General features: G+C 41.0%; 3 protein-coding genes across 4 annotated transcripts in view; all 3 read left to right on the forward strand.

Annotated features, from left to right (window-relative positions):
* Positions 1-1,958: 1,958 nt before the first annotated feature.
* Positions 1,959-5,422, forward strand: LOC125886173 (E3 ubiquitin-protein ligase TRIM21-like). The gene is made up of 2 exons (XM_049572181.1): positions 1,959-2,086; positions 2,682-5,422. Exon 2 carries the CDS (start codon positions 2,684-2,686, stop codon positions 4,286-4,288), a length of 1,605 nt encoding a protein of 534 aa, XP_049428138.1. The 5' UTR covers positions 1,959-2,086; positions 2,682-2,683; the 3' UTR covers positions 4,289-5,422.
* The window catches only part of LOC125886166 (E3 ubiquitin-protein ligase TRIM21-like), a 28,337-nt gene continuing 4,915 nt past the window's right edge, over positions 1,966-25,387 (forward strand). Inside the window, exon 1 of the mRNA XM_049572171.1 lies at positions 1,966-2,086. The gene's annotated coding sequence lies outside the window, so the exon portion shown is untranslated. The remainder of the gene's footprint in view (positions 2,087-25,387) is intronic.
* LOC125886176 (zinc-binding protein A33-like) overlaps positions 5,603-25,387 on the forward strand; it is a 73,637-nt gene continuing 53,852 nt past the window's right edge. Inside the window, exons 1-4 of one of the 2 annotated variants that reach the window (XM_049572186.1) lie at positions 5,603-5,800; positions 15,231-15,513; positions 16,116-16,184; positions 16,364-20,219. In XM_049572186.1, coding sequence (XP_049428143.1) covers positions 15,240-15,513; positions 16,116-16,184; positions 16,364-17,451 — 1,431 coding nt within the window. In that variant the 5' untranslated portion in view covers positions 5,603-5,800; positions 15,231-15,239 and the 3' untranslated portion in view covers positions 17,452-20,219. Of the gene's footprint in view, positions 5,801-15,230; positions 15,514-16,115; positions 16,185-16,363; positions 20,220-25,387 lie in introns of those variants that run through there. The other variant, XM_049572185.1, reaches the window with a different exon arrangement.

Below are 25,387 nucleotides of genomic sequence, written 5' to 3' on the forward strand. Positions count from 1 at the left end.
CAGTTACCCCACTGTTTTATACTCCTGCTGAGCGTTGTGCGCCGCTCTCTGTTGATGACACATGATCACAGTGGTTCTGCTCTAAACTGGCTGGTTGACTAAAGAGCACCAAGGGTCCAGTAATCATGAACAAGTTCAAGAACCAGAGCTCGTTTGGTGGAGAAGGGATATGAGTCATGTGGAAAATGAAGAACAGGTCCATTAACACTGGTTCATATTCAGAGTTTTAGTCTTCTGGGCAACAAAGCTCCGACTCTAAAGTCAGAACATCCCGTGACACCCGGTTGTGAAACCAACAAAGCTTTAACGTATCTTCTACTGCAGGTGAACAAAATAAAAATAAAGTTGAATCCCATTTCTGTAACCAAGGCTAAAGGAAATCATGTATAACTTTTTAGCACTTAAGGTGAATTTATATATGTGCATCAGCTCTATGCTGTAGCCTACACACCACCGCACAGGTATGAATGCTCACAACAGCGTAGATGTTGTGAGCATTCATACCTGTGCGGTGGTGTGTCTGTCACTCTGCAGTTACAGAGTGCTGTAAAGTTTAGTGGATTCAATACACACATTGTACACACATTAAACATGGCTTAATAGAGACAATTTGAAACACAAGTACACATTTTCCCCACAAATACAACATGTTAATGTTATTAGCACAAGCCTATGGCATTTTACATTGTATAAATTAGCCTAGCAGCTAGCAGAATTTTCCCCTACTAATATAAAGACAACACATTTTTTTTCATGAAGAAGTTTGTCCTCTTTTAAATGAAAAGTACATTTCATATGTTTTTTTTAAAAAAGTGTTTCCAACGATTTAATCTGATTTAATGATGTGTCATTAAATCTAGGTCTATTCTTAGTTTTTAAAAATATATAAAACAATGTTGATGCACGAATAAAACAATGTGGATGTGACATATGCGAGAGTTGAAAAATCTGAACTTACTTACTTAGAGCATTACACCCTGAACTCTGACTTTCTTACTCATATATCCGTTACCACAGAGATAAAATAAAAACACCGCTTTCCAAGTTCGCCAGGGACGGAGATCAACCCGGAGAGCGCTGCTGTTACTTTGCGATGTGTGTTGTTTAACTTCGAAGTCATATCTGCACAGACTGTAGATTCTAACATATTATATTTGCGACAGTGAAGTTCAACCTGCAGTTCTCTGTCTCTATTTTTATACTTATATCTGTGGCTGGGAGAGGCAAGGAAAGCTGCTGTTGCGACAACGCCACCTTGGGAATTTCACCCAGGGAAGTTTTTAAGTTATTTAACAAAAATTAACTAACGAGGTGCAACGTGAAGCTAAAATATCTTGGATTTACTTAAAAACGTATCAGTGTGAACAAACTGATAATCAGTAGCACATAGGCTAAAACCTTTTTAAACCTTTTTAAATCCTTCTGGACCCTCCCACCTGCACCTCAATCACAAATCATCTTTAGAAGGAGCAGATGTTACCTTAACCTAGCTCAGGTCAAGTTAGCAATATTTTAACGGAGCAAGGCGAGCTAACTGTTAGCGTGCTCGGTTGCTTTGAGACGACATCAGAGATGGCAGACGTGTGATCACATGATCCTGTTTGAGCTGTAACAGGTGGTGCGTTCCATGTTTTATTCCCAGTTGCTCTTGAAAAGAAGAATAGAGTTCTGTAAACAAACTGTTACCATTGGAAATCGACAGTTTTGGTTCAAGGCTCGAAGTCGCGCACACAATTCACGCAAGGTATCATGGGGGCTAGGGATAAGGTGGATAGTACGGTAGTTTGGGTACTGAAATACACAGTGTGTTTCATGAGTACTTCCACTCCCTCCCTCAGCCGTTGGTATTATGTTCCAGCCTACTTCACACAGAGGCCGCTCGCAGAGAGAAAGTGGGCGAGGGATTGAAATGGAATGCACCTGAACTTGTTCACTTCAACGTCACACTCCAGAAATGAAAGTAAAGTTAGTCAGAGTGTGAGCCACGCTGCAGTCGAGACAAGTCTCTGTTTCTCTCTAAAAGAAAATTCACACTGACTTCATCAGGTCTTTGTCAACAACACAGCAGAGTCTCTGCCCAACACTGGTGAGTACAGCTGATCATATTTACACTTTCAACAACCAGGACTAACACTAAACTTCAGCTACACTCAGACAGCAAGTTCCACTCTTTTCTCTTCATACTTATGAAACTGATAACAATATAACCGTGGCTGTTTGTCCACAGACCCACTGTACAGTAGCTCACTTTGACAGCTTTAAACAGTCTCTGTGTGTCAGGTCACTTTCACTGATCACTTCATACATACTGCTTTCTGTACTTCCTCTAGTTGTTTCACAATAAAAGCCTCTAACAGAGAACCAGCAGGAGGCTTTTAATGTGAAGCAGCCAGAGGAAGTGTGATGCTTTGCTTAAATATAAACTGATCTACACAACAAGATGTGAACATATTCTGTGCTGTTTTACCAGTTTGGTGAGTTCGTTAGCACGACTTAAGTGATTGCAGTTGCTCACAGCTCAGTGCAGGTCAAAACACAGCATGTATGATTAAAAATTACTTTGCCCGATACCAAAGGTTATACTAAAAGACCAGGAATAACATTCCTGTCAGTTTAAACAAATTATTAAAATTGTAAAATGAGTGTTTGTATGTTTTTTTTCTTTCCCACTACATGTACAGATATGGCTGCTGCAAACTATCTGCCATCTGAAGATCAGTTTCTGTGCTCCATCTGTCTGGATGTGTTCACTGATCCTGTCAGCACACCATGTGGACACAACTTCTGCAAAAACTGCATCACTGAACACTGGAACATTAGTGACAGGTGCCAGTGTCCCTTATGTAAAGAGACTTTTACCATAAAACCTGATTTGAGGGTCAACACTTTGTTCTCTGAGATGGTCGCTCAGTTCAGACAGTCAGCTCAACAGAAAGCCAGCAGCAGCAGCTCACAGCAACAAGTGTCCACACCAGGAGAAGTTCCCTGTGACGTCTGCACTGGAACCAAACTGAAGGCCCTGAAGTCCTGCCTGGTGTGTCTGGTCTCCTACTGTGAGACTCACCTGGAGCCTCATCTGACAATGTCAGGCCTGAAAAGACATCAGCTGATCGACCCTGTGGAGAACCTGGAAGACAGGATGTGTACGAAGCACGATAAACCTCTGGAGCTGTTCTGTAAGACCGACCAGACATGTGTCTGCATGCTCTGCCATGTTTCAGACCACAAGATACATGATGTTGTTCCTCTGAAAGAAGAATATGAAGGAAAGAAGGCTGAGCTGGAGGCTGAAATTCAGCAGATGATCCAGAAGAGACGACTGAAGATTCAGGAGATCAAACACTCAGTCGACCTCAGTAAGGAAGATGCAGACAGAGAGATAGCAGAAGGTGTTCAGGTCTTCACTGCTCTGAAGGAGTCTGTTGAGAGAGGCCTGAATGAGCTCATTAAAATGATAGAAGAGAAGCAGAAAACAACACAGAAACAGGCTGAAGGATTCATCAAAGAGCTGGAACAGGAAATCTCTGAGCTGAAGAAGAGAAGCACTGAGGTGGAGCAGCTTCTCCAGAGTGTTCAGTCCCTGAAAGCTCCTCTACTCTCCAAGGACTGGACAGAGGTCAGCGTCCGTCCACCATCATATGAGGGGACTGTGGTGAGAGCTGTGTCTCAGCTGGAGGAGACACTCAGTCAACAGATGAAGAAGCTGCTTGAAGCTGAGCTGAAGAGGGTCCAGCAGTATGCAGTGGATGTGACTCTTGATCCTGATACAGCACATCCTAAACTCATCCTGTCTGATGATGGGAAACAAGTGACTCAAGGTGATGTGAGGAAAAATCTCACAGGCAACCCAAAGAGATTTTCTCGTTATTGTAATGTTTTAGCAAAACAGAGTTTCTCTTCAGGCAGATTTTACTTTGAGGTTCAAGTTAAAGGAAAGACTGAATGGACTTTAGGAGTGGCCAGAGAGTCGATCGACAGGAAGGGAGAAATCCCACTGAGCCCTCGGTGTGGTTACTGGACTATTTGGTTGAGAAATAGATATGAGTACAAAGCTCTTGCCGGCCCTTCAGTCCGTCTCTCTCTGAAGTCTCAGCCTCAGAAGGTGGGGGTGTTTGTGGATTATGAGGAGGGTCTGGTCTCCTTTTATGACGTAGATGCTGCAGCTCTTACCTACTCCTTTACTGGCTGCTCCTTCACTGAGAAACTCTTCCCATTCTTCAGTCCCTGTAATAATGAGGGTGGTAAAAACTCTGCACCTCTGATCATCCCTCCTGTCAGAGTAAAATAATCACTTATTTCATGTACTGATTTATTTCTATTCAAAGAAACATTTATTGTGAATCCTGTATAGTTAGCATCTTGTTTTCTGCAGAATCTGTTCACTGTGCTGATGTACACTTCATTGTTAAGATGTTTTATTGTTTGTATCCCATCACACAGGCAGCATGTTAATCTGACACTTTCATGTCTTCAACTCTGCATCATGACACAAACTTTATGTGGAGAATATCTATTTAAACCTCTGTTAAACCCACAGACATTTACTCTCACTGACAGAAGAAATCACTGTTTGTAAAGACGCCAAATATGTCAGGCTGCAGTTTGACTTTGAACAAATTTGGGGAAAAAATACTGCAATTTTTTCTTTTAGATTTTTTACTTGATTAATTTGTCTGGGAAGTGGTTTGATAATTACTGGTGACTTTGGACAGGTTTAATGTGTTTTTGGATACTGGTGAGATGGTTTATGAGTCACAGAAATCTGTAAATATGAAATACTGTAAAATAAACTAGTTGTTGAACACAAGGCCTGAGTAAGCAGTGACTTGAACATTAAACACTGAACAGAAAATCCTGGTTTATACATAAGTTGTATTTCCTGACAAACACACTGTGTTTCCTGTGGCTGCTTCACAATGAAAGCATCTAGTTAAACTTCAGGCAGATTACACAGTACAAACTGTTTAAAGTCATTTCCAGTTTGAAAATAAATGTGTGGTTTTCCTATTTCCTTCTTCTGTTTTCTGCTCTGCCTCTTCATGTCTGTGACTACGCTGACAATAACAAGAACTGCTGTTTTATATGTTGCTCAAAATTCTGCATGAAAATCATCATGTTTTTGTTTCAGTTCTCTCAAGACAGGTTTAAAGAGTTCATCAATTGTGTCAAAATGGTGCTGGTGTTATTCAGTGCAGCATTAACAGGTAAAAACCATAAGAACCTCAGTGCTGAGTTGACAGTTGCTCGTTGCACTACAGTAACAACAACAACAAGCTTCCACTTCCTGGTGTTATGGCACAGAGCGACCACTGGATGGACCACAACACAAAGGAACACAAATGTATGTGATAAAGTCACGTTCAAACACGAGGAAGAACCAACAAACCTCTCCATTAAAAACAAACAAAAAACCCCATGTACCCCTGGCTCCCTTTTTTATTTTCTGTTTACATGTAATTTACGGGTTATTATTGAGCTATCTCTTATGTCTCTGAAACTTCCCGTAATCTGTATTCTTGTATCTTTGCAATAAAGTTAAAAAAAAAAAAAAAGTGGAGGGGGTTGTCATTGCAAATAAAGTACAAGTAAAAAAGAACAAAAACACACCTCTCCATCAGAGCTGCAGTGAGGCGGAGTGAAACCGGACATTTCAACGTCATACTCCTTACATGAAACTAACTACAGGTTTGTAAGCGTCACTGTCGAGTTCAAACAGTCGAGACGAATCTGTTTCTCTCCAAAGAAACATTAAATCAGGTCTTTCTCAGCAACAACACAGCAGAGTCTCTGCTGAACACTGGTGAGTACGGCTGATCATGTTTTCTGTGATTTCTGCTCACTTGTGTTTTTACAGTATAACACGATGTTGCTCAGTCTGGTTCTTTTTTATCCATTGTACAGAGTAACAAACAGGAAGCTGATTGATTGACTCTTCTTTGTCGTCTGTTTTATTCATGTTAAGAGACGTTAACCTCAAAGTTGTGATTTCATGATGACATTAAGGACTTTGAAGGAAGAGAAGCTAACGAAACATGTGACAGACGTCAGCTCTTTATACGTGTGGTTTTCATTCGCTAGCGTTTTGCTTCAACATTTACCAGTGCCGTGCACAGAGACTTTGCAGGGAAGGTGCTCAAGTGGAAAAAAGGGAATACCTTTTAGATTGTTTTTTTCTTTACTGTCTTGACGCCTAAATACATACAGCACTTCTCATGGGCGTAGCGGACGCGGGGTACGCGTGAGACATGATGTCCCCCGCACTTCCCGTACCTGTGCCCTCCGTCCCCGCACTTTTTACAGCCTTACAGCCGTTCAATTCGTTTTTAACATGTGGTAACGTGTTTTTCCGAGCCGTCTTTAAATGCACCACGAGGAGACGGCGCTAGGGATGGGCTATCGATCCAGCGGGATCGATACATCGATGCTCACACGCTACTCATTTCGTGTTGATATCTTTGAAAATATATCGATACTGATTAATAAATACGAAAGTGCATGCATCACTTTCACCTGTTTTCTGTAACCTACTCCAATGTTTTGTGCCGAGACACCCCCCTCTATACCTGCAAAATGGACTGGTCCGTGTCACGTGACATGGGGAAGTTGAGACGTTACAGCCGAGCTCGCAGGTTTTAAACCAGGAACAGCGGGACAAGCGATGAGCAGCACAGCAGAGTGGAATGACAGCCAGAAAAAGGAGCGTGGTGTGGTGTTATTATTCCCCACTCGATAAAGTCACGGCAAAATGTACAATATGTGATAAGAAGGTTGCACACAGCAGCAACCTATTTAAACATTTAAAAAGTACACACCCTGAAAGTCACAGTGAGCTTGAAAAACGACAAGAGGAGGCAGAGAAAGACAGGTCTGCTGCTGCTGCACCACCCGCTGTCCGGCAAAAGACCCTACATGAGAGTTTCCAGAAAGGAAAAGTACATCCAGGTACAGGTGAATTCCTCAACATCGTGTCCATAATCTTATGATGTTAGCAGGTGAAGAGGGTAATTTTAATTGGGAGAAATCGCCATGGCACTCCTCTATTTAACATTGTTTTTGGTAATAATCTTGCAAAACTTTGCATATACATTTAGGAGTCCAAACAATGGATTAAGCCAGGTTGAATTTACTATGAGGATAAATTAGTGGCAAAAGTTTCTGTAGGGAGGATGTGGGTAATTTTGTTTTTTTTTATGCCACAAAATAAGTGCTTCTGAAATTTATGGTCCAGAGTATTAGGGGGAATATATATATATATATATATATATATATATATATATATATATATATATATATGTGTATGTATAGTACTAGTCCAGGAATTTGCTTTTTATAAAATATCTAATAGGGCTGCATGATCTGATCATAAACTGATTTTGAAGCTTAAAAAAGAGATATTGCAATTGCAATATGACTCATAATTATTGGGAATTGTCATTTTTACATCATAGTTTTATTTTTCACTGAAAAAAAGCCCATTCAAATCATTATGATTAAAACACTGTTTTTAATCTGTGATGTTTTCTTACATCTGGAGAATATAATTCATATTTTATCACTTCATGATAAAACTGTTTTTCACAAGTTATACTTACAAATAATTGCAGCTTCTTGCAGGTTTGATATTGCACTTGGCCATATTGTGATTTCAATTATTTCACATTTAATTATGTAGGCCTTGTATCTAATCAAATCCTTAACAAACATCTTGTTTGTTAAAACAAGAAAAAACAAAAACAATTCATCTTCCCTTTTGTTTTTTGAAAACATTATCTTTTTCAGCTGAGTCCCAAAGAGCCCAAGAGATCACAAGGAGCCTCTCCCAGATGATTGTGAAAGACTTGCAACCAGTTTCAGTGGTTGAGGATCAAGGTTTCCGTCATTTTATGAAAGTAGTGGATCCCCGTTACCAGATCCCAAGTCGGAAATCCCTGATGACAGGTGAAATTCCCAAACTATATGAACAAGTTAAAAAAACATTGAAAGACTCCATACAATCAGCAGGCAGCCTGGTTTTAACAAGTGATATGTGGACTGCAAGAACCACTGAAGCTTATTTGACTGTGACAGGACACTTTATTGATAAGGACTGGCAGATGCAGTCCTGCAATCTTGCAACATACCATGTAGCTGTACAGCATACAGCAGACAATATTTGTGAACTCCTCACAAAAATAACTGATGAGTGGAGCATCAGCAGCAAGATCCACGCTGTCGTTACAGACAATGGAGCAAATATGGTTTCAGCGGAAAACTTGCTGGAAACACATTCCGTACTTTTCACACACACTCAACCTCATTGTGAAGGACTCTATTAAGGCTGACACAAGTCTCGAGTCCATCTTGGAGAAATGTGGTGCTATTGTTCGGTTCTTCCATCACAGCACCAAAGCAACTGACAAACTAAAAGAAGTACAAAGTCAGATTCCCACAGCACAGACTAATCCAAGCAGTGGATACGCGATGGAATTCAGTATTGTACATGCTAGAACGACTGCATGAACAACAACAAGCTGTCACAACAGCACTTTGTCTTCTTGGGAGAACCACCCTGTGCCTGAATGAGGGAGAATGGTCCCACATTAGCCAAGCCATTGAAGCCCTTAGGCCTTTTGAAGAGGCCACTAAGGAGGTTTCAGCAGAGCACTACGTAACCATTTCCAAAGTCATTCCTCTGGTTTCTCTTCTCCAACGAGCAACCTCATCTGCTGGGCAGAGGGGTAACTCTCTGGCTTCACAGCTTTCAGCACAATGCAGGCGGCGCTTTCAAAACATTGAGCACAACCACACTCTTGCAGCCAGCACTTTTTTGGACATTCGATTCAAAAACATTGTCTTCTGTGATACTGGAAACGTGGAAATGATCAAATCGAGGATAATCAGTGAGATGCAAGCCCTGGGCAGCTGTGAGTGTCAGGCAACCAGCAGTGAAGCCTCTGCTACAGCATCAACTAACTCCGTGACAGCAACCATGTCATTGACACAAGGGTCACCTGCTGCAAACACTGAAAGTAGTGATGCAAAGTGTTCAACATCCAAGGGAGGATTATGGCAGGAGTTTGACACTCGTGTTATGGCTTCTCAGAGCAGTCGCACAGCAAACACAGATGCATACACTGAAATGCGCAGATACATGGAAGAAAAAGTGATACAAAGGAGCGAGGACCCTTTGCTTTGGTGGAAGAAAATGAGAATGCATTTCCACTGCTGGGCAAAGTAGCAAAAAGATACCTTGGAACTGTTGCAACCTCTGTTCCAGCAGAGAGGCTGTTTTCCAAGGCAGGAGAGACAATTAGCCAGAAGCGTAATTGGCTTAAAGCTGAAAATGTTAACATGTTACTGTTCCTCAACACCAACCTAAAACTTGAGTAAAATATAGAGCTATACCTCCTGAGAGGCATGATAGTATAGGAAAGTGTATATTTTTTCCGCTAACTGTGCCATTACTTATTAAATGTGCTTTGCAAAGTGTAAGTTGTTATTTCAAATGATACTTTGCTTTTTCGTAAGCTTAAGACAACAAAATGTTTTTTAAGTCTGTCTCTTGTTTCTGCTCCACTTCAGTGAGAAGGTATGGATCACAGTGTTACAGACATGTTTACTTCAACATACAAGTTTTCAACACAGCATTGTTATGATGTAATAAATCTGTTGGTAGTTTTCACCTACCTCACATATAAGTAATTGTTACAGACCTGGTGTTTGGATTTGTGCCAGTGGTCAAAAGGCCAATTTGGTGCTTTAATAATCAAAGTGAAGTAACTTATATGTTAAGGTCTCTCTATATAGGACGCCCTCTTTTGTTCTTAATAAATGTGTTTAAAAGGCCAGTCATATATGTCATTTTTCATGTGATTTGCCTGTAAGTGTAATTACATTTTGACTTTAAAAAATAACCAATAAGAAATGATCAGTATCGGTATCGATGAAATTGAAAGAAAAAGTATCAGTATCATATCGAATCTGAAAAGAGTGGTATCGCCCATCCCTAGACGGCGCGCATACATATGCTGTTGTGTTGTGATCTGAATCAATGGCACATACACGTGCTGCTGGGCAGTGCTGCTGTGTGTTAACTATGTTCAGCAAAGCAGCCAGCAATAAGCAAAACACCTTGCACAGTTTCTTCCAAACAAACTGTGCAAGGTGAGAAATGCTGTTGCATGTAGATAATGTTAGCTAAATGATGACTAATTAATAGATGCCAATGTATCAAGTTAAGCTAGTTAACAAGAACACTAATGTTATTGTTACCTATGTTAAAGGATGACTTTGGTATTTTTCAACCTGGGCCCTATTTCCCCATGTGTATGTGTGCGTATGATTCATAGGTACAACTTGTTTTAAAATTGGTTCTGTATTGAGGGAGGCGAATGCAGCCAGCAGCCGTGAAATGAGCTAAAACGGTAACAGGGGCAAATGCGTCCCGTATAAGTTTGCACATTAAAAGTGCTTTTTTTCGCCACTGACCGGTTCAGATCGCCAGTGCTATCTCTGTAAATAGCATAGTAAGGGTTTCCCTTACCCTTCACCTCCTCCCGGCTGTGATGTCATCTCGTGAGAGCTTTGCTTGTTGCCGGAAGAAAACAGAGGAGCCATGCTGAGCGCCGCTCAGAGTGGCGCTGGTTGTCCCGGAGTACAGTTGAGAGTTTTACTGCATCGGTATCATGGCTGCATATTTATTTATGATTTCGAGAATGAGAATGAGCCCTTTTATTACAATGGCTGCCCGTACTTATTTGAGCCCTTGTATACGGACTAGGAGCTCCTACAAATTGAGCAGACGAGGATAGAGAGAGAGGGCCAACGAGCAGACGAGGGTGAAGCAGCGGCTGCACGAACGCGAATCTCTGAGGACTGGTGGTGCTCCTTGCTGTGACTCCATGCCCACAGAGGAAGAATGTCTGTGTTGCAACGAGTGGGACCGAGATTCATGGTCTCGATGTGTCCTGGGATGATACAGAAACTACCAAACGCTGTGTAACTACGTTAGAGGATTTCCCCCCTCTGATCAACAGGGCAGTGCTGGACACCTTTATTCATGTGCCCAAAATAAATTGGAGGAGGCGGCCAAAACCACAGGGACCAAATGGTCAACTGTCCAACGAGTAAGTATGACTAATATGTCTTTATGCATGTGATACTGACACCTAGAATTGTCTCCGAGACGCACGTTTACTGTTGCATACTTTGTCCTTGTACATATATCGTCAACATCCGTCAACAAGCAAAGCTCTCGCGAGATGACTTCACGGCCGGGAAGAGGTGAAGGGTCAGGGAAACGCTAGTATGCTATTTACAGAGATAGCACTGGCGATCTGAACCGGTCAGTGGTGGAAAAAAGCACTTATAATGCGCAAACTTATACAGGACGCATTTGCCCCCATATCTAGCTCGCGGCTGTCGCCTCCCTCAATACTGAACCAATTTTAGAACGAGTTGTACCTGTGAATCATACGCACACATACATATGGGGAAGTAGGGCCCAGGTTGAAAAATACCAAAGTTGTCCTTTAAATCACTTGCTAGCTAGTTTCATGCTAGGAATAAACCCACTCCTCCTTAATAAGAACTTGTGCTCACTATTGCTTTGCACATATTCTTTAATCTTTATTGCCACAATATAAAGAGCAGGGTTATGGAGCTACATTAGGGTCAAAAGTTTTGTACTTGAAAAAATAAAATTTGAAACTGAAAATTCATGTGTTGATCTTGAATTTTGAAAAATACAACAATGTATTCAAAATAAAAATAAGTATATGAAATGTTTTTTCAGGTTAAATATAATTTTGATTCACTTTGGTGAAGTTTGTCACTGGCATCAATTTTTACACTGCCAGTCACATGAATATGGTGTATATAAGTGTTGAGTCAGAATTTGTTTAGTTCCTACGTTCCCTGAAGGCACTGTCACTCATGATTCCACACCCCTCTCAGTTGATGCCACGCCCCCCACGCCACATCAGGGTCAAAAGTCTGAAACTGAAAAAAAAAGATCTGAATCTGAAAAGATAAAACATGCAACTGAAAAAAATAAGACCTCAAATGTTAAAATATATATGCAAGTGAAAAATGAAAATAAATTATTCATTCAAAAGAATTACCAAAGTGAATCAAAATTATATTTAACCTGAAAAAAAGTTTCATACACTTATTTTTATTTTGAATACATTGTTGTATTTTTCAAATTTTAAGATCAACACACGAATTTTCAGTTTCAAATTTTATTTTTTCAAGTACAAAACTTTTGACCCTAATGTAGCTCCATACAGGGTCAGGGAGGAGACAGTGGACCAGAGGCCAGCAAGAATGATCATGCAGGGTCTTCACAGGTGAGGAGAGATTATAACTGGCTAAATAAAATACCTAGAGCATAAAAGTGACTTTGAGGTTAATTTCCACAGCTATGTCACCACTACTATTCTTAATTCTATGTATGAATTTTGCTTTGCACACTTATTACCTATATTATTCAGGGTTTCCTTTTTGAAACTGTGGGGGAGGGCTTGAGGGGGAGGGCTCCGGTGATGACGGGGGGGCTCTGTCTCTCCACTTTTCTCTCCTCCACTACTTCTACCTGTGTACTTGTCTAATATAATTGGGAATGAGTGTTAGATTCTTTCACATCACCAATATCACGCAGGTAACGTTAGGATAATTTAAATATTACACTTGTCACGGAACACATCAGTATCATTTCTATTCCTCAGAACTTGAGGGAACAGCGTTATGATAAATCAAGAACAACGCCTGAACGCAACACAGGCTTTGCTCCGCTGTGTGTACAGCGTGTTTGACTGTGCTCAGTCTGTTGATGGTCATGTGCACACTGTCCGTAACAATAACTATGTCAGGTCAGTGCCCCCCTGATATAATGTAGGGGAAACACTGGATCAAGCAAGAAGGCTAATGATACTATTTTTAAATTTAATTATATTGTAATCACAATCGCAACTCGTGATATTGTCCACTCAAATCACAATCGCACATTTTTATCAAATCGTGCAACACTACTAACAGGAATGGTGTTTTACTGAACTTTTCATGTTCAGTGTTGTCATTTGGCACTTAATTATTTGGCTACTTACCCTGTAGATGCTCAAGGGTCATTCTGTGTCAACTCAACCAGAGTTTGGCAGCTAAAACTTTAGATTTTGATAGTATATAATTTTAAAGAACTAAAGTCGGTCCCCTGGTGCTGTACTGTGGCTGTTTGTGGTTATGTGGTTCTTTAGCTGCCAAGGAGAGGTGCAATCGAATGCGAGAGGATGATAAATCACTCAATAGACCTCTGAACAATTTGTCCCCCTCACTTCTGAAATGATGGCTACGCCCCTGGGAGAAATGTCTGTCTGACATATGAGTTGTCTCAGTCTCTACACTACATGCACCTCGCAGCTGCTACACATTCACTTTCTACAATCATCATTTATTTATAACATCCAACAACACATCACAGTTAACAGTCTCCTCTCCTCTCCTCTCCTCTCCTCTCCTCTCCTCTGTGCTCTTTGCAGACAGCATGTTAAAGCAGAATGAAACCATATGTCAGATTTGTTTAAACCAGTTATTATTGCTGCAGTGTGGGAGATGAAAACAATATTTCAAGTTGAGTTTTGGTTTAAAAAGACATCCATTCAGTGTCTGTCTCTGCTCATGCTGGGCAGTTGGTGAAAACGAATCTGGCAGAGTTGGAGGGAGATGATGTGATTATACACCAGACTAGCTGACTTGTTGTAAAGCTTAATGGTGGTTGACTGCCTGAGTTAGACTCGCTGTAGTGAGATGTTTTAAAGGAATACTCCAACAATTTGGGAGTTATGCCCTTTCTCTATCATTTTCATATTGAGACAACATGATGGATATCTTTTTTGTGTCTGTGCGTCCAGTGGCTGGGTCTCAGCGGTTAGCATTGTGGCTTAGCTTAGCGAATGCAATTTAAGTCTATAGGGGGTCAGTAGCTGGTATTTCTGCATGTGCATTTAAAATAAACATGTTTAAACATTAATTAAAAAAACAAGAGTCCTTTTTAGTCGTTTTAGAAGAAGTCTGATACACAGAACTATAGTGTGTTTACGCCCTGCGCGGAGGGATACACCGGTGAGCAACAGCTGCAGCTGGCTCTGGGACAGGTACACTAGGTCACTCGGTAAAAGCAAACAAAGAGACGACACGGACAATATTACTCACCCGACTGAAAGCTGTCCATCAGCTCCTGCAGGCCTGGGGCGTTTTTTCCAGTTTATCGTAGGAACATGAAAAAAAGTTTCAGTCACGCCAGGATTAGTGATTGCTGCAAAGTTTTCACTCCTTGTGATGCACTCTCTGCGGCGCTTTTCCTCCTGATGATATATCTCCACAATGAGGGTAGCACCGAATCCCATTCTGTGCAGCAAAATGATTCCACCTCCGTAGGCATAGGTTGGCAAGACCTGCAGCTACACCACCAATCCTCCCCTGACCTCCGTCTCCCCTCGGACCCTTGCTGTTCCGCTGCCTCGGAGGATTCAGCCTCTCTTCTCGCCCGCTCAGCATCCAACACATAGAGTTCCTCATGTGTGTACTCCGGCTCAAACAGGTATGGCTTTGGGTCTGTGTCCGCTACAAGAAACTCTTCAAAATCGCGTTCAAAGTCGTCCATTGCAGCTACTATATTCAACTGAGTTTTGTTTACAGGCTACGTCTGTGCCTGTGCCTGCTCACCGGTGTATCCCTCTGCGGATCACAGCGCAGGGCGTAAACACACTATAGTTCCGTGTATCAAACTTCTTCTAAAACGACTAAAAAGGACTCTTGTTTTTCGAATTAATGTTTAAACATGTTTATTTTAAATGCACATGTAGAAATGCCAGCTTCAGGGTTTCTGTAAGGTTTATTTGTTAACTTTTACCGAGGAGGCTACTGACCCCCTATAGACTTCAATTGTATTCTCTAAGGCTAAGATAAGCCGCAATGCTAACCGCTGAGACCCAGCCACTGGACGTACAGACACAAAAAAGATATCGATCATGTTGTCTCAGTATGAAAATGATAGAGAAAGGGCATAACTCCCAAATTGTCGGACTATTCCTTTAATAGTGGTTTAGTTTCATAACTCTGGCAAACAATGATGGGGCTCAGGGTAAACACTATTGCTACCTGGTTTTCCATAAAGGCGGGTCAGGACGAAGTGATGCTGCTCTGATATATTTGTGTGACAGTTTTCCTTCAGTCAGACGGTCTGATTTTACCAGGAAGCCACGATGATGACAGAGGACCTTTTGAAAACTCTGGAAGATCTGAGGAATGATGAATTTGAGACCTTCAAGTGGTACCTGCAGCAACGTGACATCCTGGAAGGCTACCAAGCCATCAAAGTGTCCAAACTGGAGAAAGCAGAAAGGCGGGACACAGTGAATGTGATGGTGAGCAGCTATACACTGGATGGAGCTCTGAAGGTGACCAAGAAGGTCTTAGAGAAGATCAACAGGAATGATCTGGTGCAGAGTCTGTCAGACACCAGCTCAGGACCACGAGGTCAGTCACACCTTTTTATTTTGTATATCCAGGCAAGAGCGAGTTGACATGAGCAACACAATACTTGTAGAGGAACAGGCTCTTTGTACAGAAGCTTATACCGATCAGCCAAAAAAAAAAAAAAAAATTAGAACCACTGTCAGGTGAAGTGAGTAACATTGATCATCTTTTTACAATACAATGCTCCCCTGCTAAACTTTTGTTTCATAAATTCATGAGGATGCTACTTGATGCGCTTCACCCACCCAAACACCGCTGCAGATCAAATTTCACTTCTTATGGCAGCAGCACTCCTTGATGGCAGTGGCCCCTCAGCAGGAAAATGCCCCATGCCACACCACAAAAACTGCTCAGGAATGGCCCGGAGGAACGTGAAAAAAAGCTTAAGGCATCGACCTGGCCTCCACATTCCCCAGATACTTGGCCTGCAACGGTGTTTGGTTGGGTGAGGCACCTCAAGTGGCAATGTAACAACAATGTAACAAGATGATGAATGTTATTCACTTCACCCACCAGTGGTTTTAATGTTTTGGCTGATAAGTGTATATTCATTCACCAAACAAAAACAACATCAACAACAACACATAACCTGTCTCACACAGTGTCAGTGGATGTCAGTGATGCCGGAGAGACTTCAGGGAGCAGAGGAACTTCCTCCTCTCAGAGCGAAGGTAAAGCTGCTGTATTGTCTGAAGCCCTGAGAGACAGAGTGTAGATTTAAAGTTTGAAAAATGACATGTAATTTTTACTTATGTGTGAGACATCATGTCTCTATTATAACTAAATGAAAGAAAAGACATGAGTACTCACTGACACCAGACATGTGTCTGCATGTTCTGCTCTATTTTAGACCACAAGACACATGATGTTGTTCCTCTGAGACAAGAATATGAAAAAAAGATGGCTGAGCTGGAGGCTGAAATTGAGCAGATGATCCAGGAGAGACAACTGAAGATTCAGGAGATCAAACACTCAGTCGACCTCAGTGAAAAAGATGCAGACAGAGAGATAGCAAAAGATGTTCAGGTCTTCACTGCTCTGAAGGAGTCTGTTGAGAGAGGCCAGACAGATCTCATTAATGCAATCAAGGAGAAGCAGAAAATGACAAAAAGAAAGGCCGAAAGATTTATCAAAGAGCTGGAACACGAAATCTCTGAGCTGAAGAAGAGAAGGACTGAGGTGATGCAGCTCTCACGCTCCGAGGACCACCTCCATCTTCTCTGGACATTCCAGTCCCTGAAGACCCACTACTCATCAAGGACTGGACGGGGGTCAGCATCCGTGCATTGTGAGGGGACTGTGGCGAGAGTGGTGTCTCAGCTGGAGGAGACACTCAGTAAAGAGATGCCGAGGCTGCTTGAAGCAGAGCTGAAGAGGGTCCAGCAGTATGCAGTGGATGTGACTCTTGATCCTGATACAGCAAATCCCAAACTCATCCTGTCTGATGATGGGAAACAAGTGAAACATGGTGATGTGCAGAAAAATCTCCCAGACAACCCAAAGAGATTTTCTACTGCTGTTTGTGTTTTAGCAAAGCAGAGTTTCTCTTCAGGCAGATTTTACTTTGAGGTTCAAGTCAGAAGAAAGACAAAATGGGCTTTGGGAGTGGCCAGAGAGTCGATCAACAGGAAGGCAGTGGTCCCACTGAGCCCTCAGGATGGTTGCTGGACTATATTTTTGAGAAATATAAATGAGTACAAAGCTCTTGATGCCTGTCCAGTCCATCTCTTTCTGAAGTCTCGTCCTCAGAAAGTGGGGGTGTTTGTGGATTATGAGGAGGGTCTGGTCTCCTTTTATGACGTAGATGCTGCAGCTCTTATCTACTCCTTTACTGTCTGCTCCTTCACTGAGAAACTCTTCCCATTCTTCTGTCCCTGCACCAATGATGGTGGTATAAACTCTGCACCTCTGATCATCTCTCCTGTCAGAGTAAACTAATCACTTATTTCATGTACTGATTTATTTCTATTAATAACAATAGAAATAATAATCAATCAATCAATTGTATTTATAAAGCCCAATATCACAAATCACAGTTTGCCTCACAGGGCTTTACAGCATACGACATCCCTCTGTCCTTAAGACCCTCACAGCTGATAGGAAAAACTCCCCAAAAAACCCTTTAACGGGGAAAAAAAACAGTAGAAACCTCAGGAAGAGCAACTGAGGAGGGATCCCTCTTCCAGGACGGACAGACGTGCAATAGATGTCGTACAGAACAGACAGAGACATGAGCAAAGAAAGACCAACACACCAGAACCCAGCTCTCTGAAATAGAAGAATCTTTAGAGTAAACAAAAAACTACACATCCCTTGGCCTCAACATAAGCTCCACAGGAAGCTTCAACTTGGCTGTGAAAGATCTGAGAGACAAAGCAAGGAGAGCTTTCTATGCAATTAGAAGAAATATTAAACTGGACATTCCAATTCAAATCTGGCTAAAGATTTTCCAATTTGTATTAGAGCCGATAATTCTCTATGGCAGTGAAATTTGGGGACCAAAATTAAATCATGAATTTGAAAAATGGGACAAAACAATAATAGAATCTTTCCACACAGAGTTCTGTAAGAACATCATGCACGTCCAGAGAAAGACACCAAACAACGCATGTAGAGCAGAACTCGGCCAATTCCCCCTCATATTGAAAATACAAAAAAGAGCAATTAAATTTTACAATCACCTAAAAACTAGTGACCCCCAGACGTACCATCACAAAGCCCTAACCTGCCAAGAGCTGAAGCCAGAGAAGAGCCCCCTCAGCCAGCTGGTCCTGAGGCTCTGTCCAGACAACCTAACATGCCCCGGACAGCCCCGGGACCACAACACCAAGCCAATCAGACCAAACCAAATTATCAACCAACAAAAAGAAATCTATATCACATACTGGAAGGAAACAACTAAAACACAGAGTAAATTAAAATGTTATCTGACCCTAAAAAGAAACTTCACATTAGCAAATGATCTGAGCACAGTAAAAGATCCTAAATTAAGAAAAGCCTTGACTATGTACAGACTCAGTGAACACAGCCTAGCTTTAGAGAAGGGTCGGTATAGACAGAGCTGGCTGCCAGAGGAGGAGAGACTCTGCTCCCACTGTGACAGACAAGAGGTCGAGTCAGAGCTACACTTCCTCACCTCATGCCCCAAATACCAGGCTCTGAGAAATGAACACTTTCCCAAAATAATACAAATACACCCTGAATTTGAAAGCATGACAGACATGGAGAAACTCCTATATTTACTTGGGGAAATACCCAAATGTGAGAACACTGCAGCTAAATTCATCATCTCATGTCACGACCTGAGGACAGCCAGTGGAACCTGAGAAACACAACTCACTATTTACTTCTTCTTAATTGTTTTTAATTGTTTAATTCTTAATTATTTATTTATCCATTTATTTCTCGTGTCAACATCAACACACACACACACACACACACACACACACACACACTAACAACTTCAACACAAACTTCCACAATCTTTGTGTCTGCCATAGACTGAGAGACAGGAAGTGACACACATATTTGTTGTTATTACTGTTATTATTATTATTGTTATTACTGAGATTGATTGAATGTGACTATGACTGTGATTGAGTCAATCATAGTTATACATATTATACATACAGAATTACCAACAGTATAGATTATAACTAATTGATTGTAAATATTGTTTCCTTTATTGTTATTATTATTTTGAATTACAAACGCTTGCTTTGGCAATATGTACAGTGTTACCTCATGCCAATAAAGCCATTTTGAATTAGAGAGAGAGAGAGAGACAGAGAGAGAGATGCAGGTAATGACAGTAGCTTACAACAACATTAATGAAAGTAATAATATTATAATTATAGTTCTGGCTACTGTGGTACAATATGTTGAAAGCATATATTAATATCTGATAGTATACATGTGTGACAATAGTCATATGTGTATAATAACAGTAGAAGTATGACTAATGACTAATGATGGCAGCAGCAGCAGCAGGAGGCATCTGGCAGGACCACGGCAGCAGCACAACCACACATGTCACGCTGTCCAGGCACCGCTGCAATACCACATCTAGGCCTCCTAATTTAAAGAATCTACTTGTCAGGTCATACCTGCATCAGCCCACACCATCCCTTTTTCTAACTGAGATACCTGATGGTAACTATAAATGTGGTAGATGTGCACAGTGTAGCGTCACTTACAAATGCCACAAATTTAATCATCCAGTTTCCGGGAGACTTTTTCATATTAAAGGTATTATCAGCTGCACCACACCTAACATCGTCTATATGATTAAATGCATATGGGGGTTGGCTTATGTAGGTAAATCATCTAGACCTTTAAAAACCAGGATATCAGAACACAGGAGTGACATCCGGACAAAAGATTTTAAAAATCCTGTTGCTTTACATTTTTTTGAGGCAAAACACTGTATCTCATTGCTAAAATAAATTGGGATTGAATGTGTACAGCTGCCACCCAGAGGTGGTGATATCAGTGCACTATTACTTCAGAGGGAAACATTTTGGATTTCCACACTGGATACTATGACCAGGGGCTTGAATGAAGCTTTTGATATTAGACCATTTCTTTAGTGTTTCATCCTGCTTATATGTGCTGCATAACAGTTTTCTCATTTTTTTTCTTAATATTTGTCCTATATACAGTACAGGCCAAAAGTTTGGACACACCTTCTCATTCAATGCGTTTTCTTTATTTTCATGACTATTTACATTGTAGATTCTCACTGAAGGCATCAAAACTATGAATGAACACATGTGGAGTTATGTACTTAACAAAAAAAGGTGTAATAACTGAAAACATGTTTTATATTCTAGTTTCTTCAAAATAGCCACCCTTTGCTCTGATTACTGCTTTGCACACTCTTGGCATTCTCTCCATGAGCTTCAAGAGGTAGTCACCTGAAATGGTTTCCACTTCACAGGTGTGCCTTATCAGGGTTAATGAGTGGAATTTCTTGCTTTATCAATGGGGTTGGGACCATCAGTTGTGTTGTGCAGAAGGTCAGGTTAATACACAGCCGACAGCCCTATTGGACAACTGTTAAAATTCATATTATGGCAAGAACCAATCAGCCAACTAAAGAAAAACGAGTGGCCATCATTGCAAAAACTTTAAATGTGTCCCCAAGTGGAGTCGCAAAAACCATCAAGCGCTACAACGAAACTGGCACACATGAGGACCGACCCAGGAAAGGAAGACCAAGAGTCACCTCTGCTTCTGAGGATAAGTTCATCCGAGTCACCAGCCTCAGAAATGGCAAGTTAACAGCAGCTCAGATCAGAGACCAGATGAATGCCACACAGAGTTCTAGCAGCAGACCCATCTCTAGAACAACTGTTAAGAGGAGACTGCGTGAATCAGGCCTTCATGGTCAAATAGCTGCTAGGAAACCACTGCTAAGGAGAGGCAACAAGCAGAAGAGATTTGTTTGGGCCAAGAAACACAAGGAATGGACATTAGACCAGTGGAAATCTGTGCTTTGGTCTGATGAGTCCAAATTTGAGATCTTTGGTTCCAACCGCCGTGTCTTTGTGAGACGCAGAAAAGGTGACCGGATGGATTCCACATGCCTGGTTCCCACTGTGAAGCATGGAGGAGGAGGTGTGATGGTGTGGGGGTGTTTTGCTGGTGACACTGTTGGGGATTTATTCAAAATTGAAGGCACACTGAACCAGCATGGCTACCACAGCATCCTGCAGCGACATGCCATCCCATCCGGTTTGCGTTTAGTTGGACGATCATTTATTTTTCAACAGGACAATGACCCCAAACACACCTCCAGGCTGTGTAAGGGCTATTTGACCAAGAAGGAGAGTGATGGAGTGCTGCGGCAGATGACCTGGCCTCCACAGTCACCGGACCTGAACCCAATGGAGATGGTTTGGGGTGAGCTGGACCGCAGAGTGAAGGCAAAGGGGCCAACAAGTGCTAAACACCTCTGGGAACTCCTTCAAGACTGTTGGAAAACCATTTCAGGTGACTACCTCTTGAAGCTCATGGAGAGAATGCCAAGAGTATGCAAAGCAGTAATCAGAGCAAAGGGTGGCTATTTTGAAGAAACTAGAATATAAAACATGTTTTCAGTTATTTCACCTTTTTTTGTTAAGTACATAACTCCACGTGTTCATTCATAGTTTTGATGCCTTCAGTGAGAATCTACAATGTAAATAGTCATGAAAATAAAGAAAACGCATTGAATGAGAAGGTGTGTCCAAACTTTTGGCCTGTACTGTATATATATATTTTCCTATATCTCTTCTTAATATTATCCCCATTGGTGCTTGACATTATATATTTATATGTATTATCTGTTTTTCTTGTTGTTTGTCCTTCTATATTTACATTGTAATGGACCTGTAAAATGAAAAATGTGTGTGGTCTTTTTTGGGGCTTTCAGTTCAGTTCCTACTTAAGGGATCCAATGTATTTAATTGATGTGTATACTGGTCATCTATTGTGATTATGTGACTTTTTAAAAAAAAAAAAAAAAAAAAAAAATCTAAATAGTTCTCTAAATACTTTTCTTGGGAACATTTTTTTGAACATTTGTTGTTTATCTGTTTTTATATGTTTATTGTTTTTCTATCAACCTGCTCAGTTCTAGTGTTGTTTTTGGCGGCCTTTTTTAATTTTAGTTTTAGTCTAGTCTTTGTGTCAAACTGTCATTTTAGTTTTTATTAGTTTTAGTCACGTTCATACTCTTTTTTTGTTTAGTCAAGTTTCAGTCAACTAAAAGTCTGAGCATTTTAGTCTTATTTTAGTCAGAATAATCCATCACTATTTTCGTCTCGTTTTAGTCGACTAAAACTGATGACATTTTAGTCTAGTTTTAGTCAATGAAACTGTATTTTAGTCTCTTTAGTAATGCAGTTCTATTAGGGGTTACTGTAATATCTTGGATGTGCTTGCTCTACCCCACTTTGTGATCTAGAGAAACTATGTCATCAGATAAAGAGTCTCTGAGTTGTTTGGGGCCAAGAACAATAACTTCAGTTTTGTCTGAATTTAACATCAGGAAATTGGTGCTCATCCAGGTTTTTATGTCTTTAAGGCAGTTATGGAGTTTAGTTAATTGATTACTTTCTTCTGGCTTCATAGATAAATACAACTGAGTATCATCCGCATAACAATGGAAATTTATAGAGTGATTTCTAATGATGTTACCTAAAGGAAGCATATATAGAGTAAATAGGATTGGTCCAAGCACAGAACCTTGCGGAACTCCAAAACAAACTTTGGTACGTAAGGATGATTCATTATGAACGTCAACAAACTGAAAACGATCAGATAAATAAGATTTAAACCAGCTTAATGCAGAACCTTTTAGGCCAATTAAGTGATCCAGTCTCTGCAGTAGAATTTGATGGTCAGTTGTGTCAAGGCAGTCAATTGTGCGGAGGAAAGTGAAGTATCTCCACACATGTGATGTGTGTCTGTCACTCTCAGGCCCGAACATACTCGGGCGGACTATTAGCGGAGCAGACTGCGCGAGGAATGTCTGCAGTCATTCGGGCTTTCATAGTCGAGCGCAGTTCCGCGTTGTAGTTTCCTGTAAAAATGTCCATGAAAAATCCCAGCGATGTGAAAAATACATGCCGAGCAGTCACTGGTGCACGGAGCGGAGTCTGCGTGGTCGTAAAATCTGAGCTTTGCGCGCACAGGGCTTGCGGACATCCGCTTTGAGTCCGCACAGACCTCCGCAGAGTCCGTTCCGCCCGAGTATGTTCGGGCCTTCAGGCGTTTTCTCAGGCCTAACACCTTCTACGTTCTCTGCAGCCATGTCTCTTGTCTTGTTGTGGTCTTGTGTTAATTTCCCCTCTACGTGCCAAGTAACGTTACTGCCATTTTTATGAAGTGGTTATGACTATTGGTTAAGTCAAGGATAAAGTATCAGCGTAAGCCAATCAGAGGCAGCGATTGCATTCCGTACACAAGCACACAGAGAGAGAGAGGGAAAAAACACATGATTTGTCGACTCCTCCCGGGGGGTGTCGACTTGTGCCACTGACGTTGACACGTCGGCAGATCGACTTTTCTGTTAATGCCCTACTCAGTGCTATGATGCACTCTAAATCCTGACTGAAATTCCTCAAATAAATTATTATCCTGGAGAAAATCACACAGCTGCTCTGCGACTACTTTCTCAAGGATCTTTGACATAAAGGGAAGATTAGATATTGGTCTATAGTTGGCTAACACCTCTGGATCCAGGGTGGGCTTTTTTAGTAGAGGTTTAATTACAGCTACCTTAAAAGACTGTGGTACATAGCCTGTTAATAAGGATATATTGATCATATCTAATATATGAGTGTTAACTAAAGGAAAGACCTCCTTAAGTAGCCTAGTTGGGATGGGGTCTAAGAGACACGTTGATTTAGATGAAGAAATCACTGCGGTCAATTCTTGAAGAGAAATTGGGGAGAATCAATCTAAATATATATTAGGTCTTACAGCTGTGTTTGAGGTTAGACAGGTACTATCTGAGGGCAGGAGGTCATGAATTTTGCCTCTAATAGTTAGAATTTTGTCATTAAAAAAGCTCATAAAATCATTACTGCTAAGGGCTAAGGGAATACAAGGCTCAATAGAGCTTTGACTCTCAGTCAGCCTGGCTACAGTGCTGAAAAGAAACCTGGGGTTGTTCTTATTGTCTTCTATTAATGCTGAGTAATAGTTTGCTCTGGCATTGCGGAGGCCCCTCTTACAAGTTTTGAGACTGTCTGTCCAGATTAAACGAGATTCTTCCAGTTTGGTTAATCGCCAATTCCTTTCAAATTTTCGCGATATTTGTTTTAACTTACGGGTTTGAGAGTTATACCAAGGAGCGAACTTTCTTTGCTTTTTTAACTTCTTTTTAAGAGGTGCTACAGAGTCAAGTGTTGTTCGTAGCGAGCCTACGGCGCTATCGACAAGATGATCAATTCGGGAGAGGTTAAAGTCGGTACGGGAAACCTCTGTTACTGAAGGACTTGGTATTGAATTTAACGACGAAATAATCTTTTCCTTAAGTTTTGCGACAGCACTATCTGATAAACATCTAGTATAGTAACTGTTGCTGAGTGGCGTGTGATCGAGTAAAAAGAAATCAAAAGTAATCAGATAATGATCCGATAGCGAGGGATTCTGTGGAAAGACTTTTAGATTATCAATTTCAATTCCATACGTCAGAACTAGATCGAGGGTATGGTTAAAACAATGAGTGGGTTCATGTACACCCTGACTGAAGCCAATGGAGTCTAATAATGAGATAAACGCGTAGCCAGGAGTCATTATCAACGTCAACATGAATGTTAAAATCGCCTACAATAATAACTTTATCTGATTTAAGAACTAAACTGGATAAAAACTCTGAGAATTCAGATACAAATTCAGAATACGGGCCAGGAGCACGGTACACTATAACAAATAAAAGTGGCTGCGAGGTTTTCCAGGTCGGATGTAAAAGACTAAGAACTAGGCTTTCAAATGAATTATAATCTAGTTTAGGTTTAGGGCTGATTAACAGACTAGAGTTAAAAATGGCTGCAACTCCCTCCTCGCTGCCTCGAGGAATGTGGGTATTATTATGACTGGGAGAGTGGACTCATTTAGACTGACATATTCATCTGGACACAGCCAGGTTTCAGTGAGACTGAGTAAATCAATATGATTATCTGATATTAATTCGTTTACTAACACTGCTTTAGACGATAGAGACCTGATATTTAACAGTCCGCATTTAATTCTCCTGTTTTGTCTTTCTGTCACAGAAGAGGTTTTAATTTTTATGAGGTTGTTACGCACAACTCCTCTTTGTTTAATTTTAGATTTAAATAATTGAGGTGGTCGGGGGACAGACACGGTTTGTATAGAACTA

Source organism: Epinephelus fuscoguttatus, linkage group LG3 (genome assembly GCF_011397635.1).
Source record: "Epinephelus fuscoguttatus linkage group LG3, E.fuscoguttatus.final_Chr_v1".
NCBI lineage: Eukaryota > Metazoa > Chordata > Actinopteri > Perciformes > Serranidae > Epinephelus > Epinephelus fuscoguttatus.